The sequence below is a fragment of the Cebus imitator genome, unplaced genomic scaffold (assembly GCF_001604975.1).
Source record: "Cebus imitator isolate Cc_AM_T3 unplaced genomic scaffold, Cebus_imitator-1.0 Scaffold104, whole genome shotgun sequence".
Lineage (NCBI taxonomy): Eukaryota > Metazoa > Chordata > Mammalia > Primates > Cebidae > Cebus > Cebus imitator.
Genome location: NW_016107419.1, coordinates 4,940,426 through 4,946,134, shown reverse-complemented (window position 1 = coordinate 4,946,134; position 5,709 = coordinate 4,940,426). Strand labels below are relative to the sequence as shown.

The 5,709-nt window shown below is 36.8% G+C and overlaps 1 protein-coding gene across 2 annotated transcripts in view; it reads right to left on the bottom strand.

Moving 5' to 3' along the window:
- The window catches only part of G2E3 (G2/M-phase specific E3 ubiquitin protein ligase), a 57,730-nt gene that overhangs the window by 26,821 nt on the left and 25,200 nt on the right, over window positions 1–5,709 (bottom strand). Inside the window, exon 3 of one of the 2 annotated variants that reach the window (XM_017537573.2) lies at window positions 3,358–3,459. The exons of the other annotated variant lie outside the window; for it this stretch is intronic. Within the exon in view, the coding sequence (XP_017393062.1) occupies window positions 3,358–3,459 (102 nt within the window). The remainder of the gene's footprint in view (window positions 1–3,357; window positions 3,460–5,709) is intronic. 2 annotated transcript variants of the gene reach the window in all.

The window sequence follows — 5,709 nt, the reverse complement described above, 5'->3', positions numbered from 1 at the left end:
GAAGCCCCTTTTCCTTCCTATTAAAATATTTTAAACTGAAGCATTTATAAACATAAAAGCTATATACTTGAACAGCTCATTGAAATCTCAAGAGAAAGTACATAAATTAGGCAATACTCACCAAAAACAGGAAAATACTATAAACCAATTTGTAAAAAAAAATGGCTAAGATCACTCTTTTCTGGTCAAATGAAAAGGTGTTAGACACCTGTAGAGAAACAGAGTAGCCCACCTCCTCTGGGGCGTCAGCAGCAAGGCTGCTGTGAACTTCGGGTGAACTCCAGAGAAGCGAAACCATAATAGGGGAATGTGTAAGTCTCGGAGAAGAGCAGTTGGATCTAGCGAAAGATAACCAGCTTTCACTGACTTTGTCGTAAGATTAACTGAAGTACGAGAATTATAACTACAGGCTGTTCTGAGTAACTGCACCCTTCCTCTGCTGTGTGCTTTGTAACATATAAAATAAAGTACTCTGAGGCAGGATGGGGCCAGAGAAATTGATACTTTCACTTTCCTGGACTACCTGGACCCACTTTTCCCTATGTCTGTCTTTGTGCCTTTCTTCATTCCCCTACCATTCCCTCTCGTCTTTGAACCCTTGTGCAGCACAGGATGCAGCACACGCCAGGGACACCTACAGCTGATTTTGAGTGGTCTCCAAAAAGTTATGCTCAGGTCCCAACTCCCAGTACCTATGAATGTGAACTTATTTGGATATAGGGTCTTTGCAGATGTAATTAAGTTAAGGATATTGAGATGAGATCATCTTGGATTTAGGGTGGTCCTTTAATCAAATAACTGATATATTTACAAGAGAAAAAAGAGAGATTTAAGCTACAGGCATATACAGAGAAAGGTTTATGAAGACAGAAGCAGATTGGAGTTATGCTGCCACCAGCCAAGATACTCCAAAGGTTGCCAGCAGCCATGAGAAGCTGGGAGAGAGGCAGGGGATCAATTTTCCCTCCGTGCCTCTAGAAGGAACCAACCCTTCTGACACTTGGATTTAGAATTCCAGCCTCCGGGACGGTGAGGGAATAAATTAATTTAAAGCAACAAATTTGTTTTTCCTAGGCAGCCCTAGGAAATGAATATACTAGCAGTACCACTAACTGAAAAATAATAGTGGTACATAAACACAAAGATTATTATATGAATCAATCATTAGCAAAATACAGAACAGCACGTAAAATACCTAGGAACCCTTAAAACGGCTATTAAAATGGTCACTGATTCAGGGATTACAGAGGTACTGCTGACCCCTTTGAGTACCACCTAGGTCACTGGAGAATACATGGACAACCTGAAACTCTCCCAAAGAACTGACACAAGGAATTCTAGTTTGAGTTCACAACCAGGGCTCTTCTTTTCCAGGGTTCATAATATACATGGAAAGGATTCAGATGTTTTACCAAAACAGGTACAGGCTGAATATCCCTAATCCCAAATTCTAAGATTCAAAGTGCTTCAAAATCAGAAACTCTTTGAATGCCAACATGATGCTCAAAGGAAATGCTCACTGGAGCATTTTGGGTTTTAAATTTTCAGATTAGAGGTGCTCAACTGGTAAGCAAATATTCCTAAATCTGGAAAAAACAAAAACAAAAACAAACAAACAAAAAATCCCTCAAATCTAAAATGCTTCTGGTTCCAAGCATTTTGGATAGGAGATATTCAATCTGTAGTTCCAAACCATAAGGGGACCTTTAGAGATAACCTTTTACCACAAACTCACCTATCACCAGAAAGTTGAGGAATTATGATATTAATATCTTAAATTTAATATCTTGTGTGGTCCTTAGATTCATGCTAACCTTTCTCCCATGGTTTTTCTTTGTGCCCTAGAACCTCTCTTTTCTTCATTAACTCTCCTACCTTCTTGATACTATCAAAAGTAAGTGCCTGCACTTCTTTGCCTCAACTAAAATAAATGTTCCTACATGCTTTCCTTTTAGACCTTCTTGAATAAAGCTGCTTATTTTTCCATCCTCCTTAATTTCCAGACTTGGTATGGGGTGGGACATGGACAGGGCAGGAAAGGGGACAAAGAGAACATTATTTTAGTTCTCTGTTGAATACTATAGGCCACTACTCAATTTTCAAACTTTGAAAAATCTGGACCTTTGAGCCTAATGACATTTACCCATCTGCTATCTGCTAACTTCCTAGTCACTCTTCTACCTCACGACTTTGGCACAGGTCGAAACAAAGTCTAAACAACTCCAGCATTTATGGGGCAATCTTTGACTTCAACTATAATGTGTTGGTGCCCTTAATTTCTCCTCCAGTGTAATGATTAATCCCCTCATCACCACAAATGCTTCCCAATGAAAATAATCAATTCTGGTATCACATTCTCTGAACAGAACTCCGTATACTTCCAATAGTCTCATTCTATCTCATTATTTTTACTCAGACCTTATGGAGACCTTTCCCTGCATATAGCATAGTAGCTATTACATAGAAGATGGCCAAAATTTAGAATGCCTACCCTAGATAATAGAAAAGCACACTGAATATAACCATACAATGTCAGAGAAGTGTCCTGAGATATAGAGATCATGAATTACCAGTCTGCATAGCTGTGTAATTTTAACTCAATCCAATATTACAACCTCAGCAACTGAGGTATAAGAATAAAAAAGGCCAGGCACGGTGGCTCACGCCTGTAATCCCAACGCATTGGGAGGCTGAGGCAGGCTGATCATCTGAGGGCAGGAGTTCGAAATCAGCCTGGCTAACATGGTAAAACCCCATTTCTACTAAAAATACAAAAAAATTAGCGGCACATGGTGGCATGTGCCTGTAATCCCAGCTACTTGAGAGGCTGAGGCAGGAGAATCGCTTGAACCTGAGAGGCGGAGGGTGCAGTGAGCCCAGATGGCACCATTGCACTCCAGCTTGGTTAACAAGAGCGAAACTCTGTCTCAAAACAACAACAAAAATACCACCACCACCACCACCACCACCACCAAAGAATAAAAAAGCAAATGGTTGGGTTGACTCAGGATTGAAGGTTCAAAGGTTTGCAGAACAGCAGAGTGGAGTTACAATCATAATTCTGATAGAGACGACTGACCATCAGATCTTAATTCTGATGGTCAATTCTGATAGATAGGTTGGAATAAGATAAAGAAGTGAAATCAGTATTGTCACATGTATTATCCACGGTCAATTAAGCTTTCTTTCATGGGCAAAAATAGAAACTGTTCTCTTAAAACTTACCATATTTAAATGACAAAAATATGCACTGAAACATAAAGTCATAAATTTCTAGTACAGAAACTGATAGAAAATACTTCCCAAGTACTGACAATATTTATGGCATTTAGTGTAATAATAAAATAATTTACTTACCAGTTTAGAAGCTCTATTTACTTCCTTCCTGATATCTTCTATTAGAAAACCATAAACTCCTTCTTCTTCTTTACCTCTCTGCCAAATTCCACTTGACATCAACTATGAATATATTCTCAATTAGAAAATAAACTCTAAGAAACTAGTTAGGAATTGAAAATACATGTCCATACTATTCAGTCTAATAAAAAATAGATATAAAATGGCTTGAATTTCAAGTAGCTCTCTATAGTAGTTATTTTTCATGGTCAAAGTAAGAGGCTACTCACATTGTTTGATTTAGAAGGCACTATATATTATCAGTTTGTATATCCTAGTTTCTAAAAGTATTCCAGGAAGTAACAAAAAAGAAAGAAAAAGAAAAGAAGATAGGAAGGAAGGAAGGCAGGCAGTGAGTGGTCAGGTGGGCTAAAGGAAGAAAAAAGAAAAAAAGAACACCTACAATTAAGCTTACAAAAAAGGAGTGGTAAATACAGATGGAGACGATTCAGATTAATTCAGTGATATTTCAGGCTAACTTAAAATCTAGCTAAAATCGGAATCATTAAGGCTAATTTACGAGAAAACCTATTGAACCCTAGTTAACATAAACGTATGATTTAAAAAAAAATTTTCCTTAATCCCCACTGTGACAGTAATAAATGTTTGGCTTTTAAAAAATTTGACTTAAGCTTCATTGTTTGTATACGTTAAGGAAGCCTGAATCAAGAAAAAATGTAGAATGTGAATAAGAAATCCTGGCTTGCAAATCAGGCTCTGTTGAAACTTCTGAAACGCAAGGCAAATAATTTAGTCTCAAACCTTAAACATGAAAATAAGAACACTGGATTAGATAGTATCTAAGTCCCTTTCTGCTCAAGTATTCTATTACCATTTGTAATATCACTATACTTTTCTGTTTGTAATGAAATAAAATATTAAAAGAGTTAAGTCTGGGGTCAGTACTTTTTGAAAAAAAAATTACTGTCATTGAATAAGACAGAACATAATGGAAATTTTGATAGATCAAATGTATTCCATAATTCAAAAACACTTTGTAAAGCAAATTTGTGATCAGAATTTTAACCAGTATACTGTAAAGAAAAACAAGTGATATACACTAAGAATTTGTTATGAAGACATGAACTGCAAACAGATAAAATGGCTCTCCTTATTCTACTGCATAAAAAATAAAATAATATAATCTTCCTTTCCTGATTGAAAAAAAGTAAATTGGACTTAGAAAAATGAAAAGATTTTCGTTTTACTGCAAAACATAATTAGACTCTAACTTATAAACATATTTGGAATGACAACTTTATGTTCTCTTATAAATAAGCTCCCAGGCCAGTTTACTATTCTATTTAACCTATGAGGTACTGAGGCACAAGACTGTAGTCTTAGAGGATCAAGGAATACTTTAGCTGGTTTCTCAAAGAACCATTAAAATAATTTTAACATAAATGGTAGTAGATTTAAAAATATGTCCACAATTTGTTGATACTCCTTCCTTCAAGAAGTGAGACTTAATTGCCCTCGAGTGTGGGCCACACTTAATGATTTGTTTCCAACAGAATAAATAGCAAAAGTGACATTAGTGTGTGGCTATGATGACAAGGTCATATGGTTCCATCATGATTTCTCTCTCTCTTTCTCTCCCTCATCACTTGCTTTGGGGGAAGTCAGATGTCATGCCACAAGGAGCCTTACTTACTAAGAGGCCCAGGAGGTTGAGGTTTCTGGAAAACAGCTAGAACAAATTGAGGCCAAAAGCCACATGAGTGTGCCATCAGAGGTGGATGGATCCTCCAGTCTAGTAAAGTCTTCAGCTGTAATCTGATATCTCAACAATAATCTCATGAGACTCTAAGCCCAAACTATCCAGCTCAGCCAAATTCCTGACCCTCAGATACTGTGTGAGATAACAAATATTTGCTAAATTTCAGAATAATTTGTTAAGCAAAAGTAGATAACTATATAGTATCAAGAAACACTGTATGTACTAAAGCAAGCCTGGCATGATAAGGTAGTAATGTGCCACTAATATTAAGGCATGGATTCAGTGAGGTGAGAAATTGGAGGAGGGAATGGGGAATAGGGGAGGGACTAATTCTGCATATGAAATCACTCTTTTGCTTTCTCCTGAGTGACCCATAAAGTTTCCTTTTCCACAAATCTTTATTACCTTTAGCCAAAACCTTTCTTTCCAGGTACTATGTGAAATGAAATACTTTTATTCTACTCCCTGAAACTTCAAACAAGTCTTTCCTCAGATTTCACTGGCAACAAATGAAATAAGAAAGTGGCAAAAGAAATACCTTCCTTATAGACCTAATCATTTTCTTTTTTCACTTAGGCCTTACAGACAAAAAA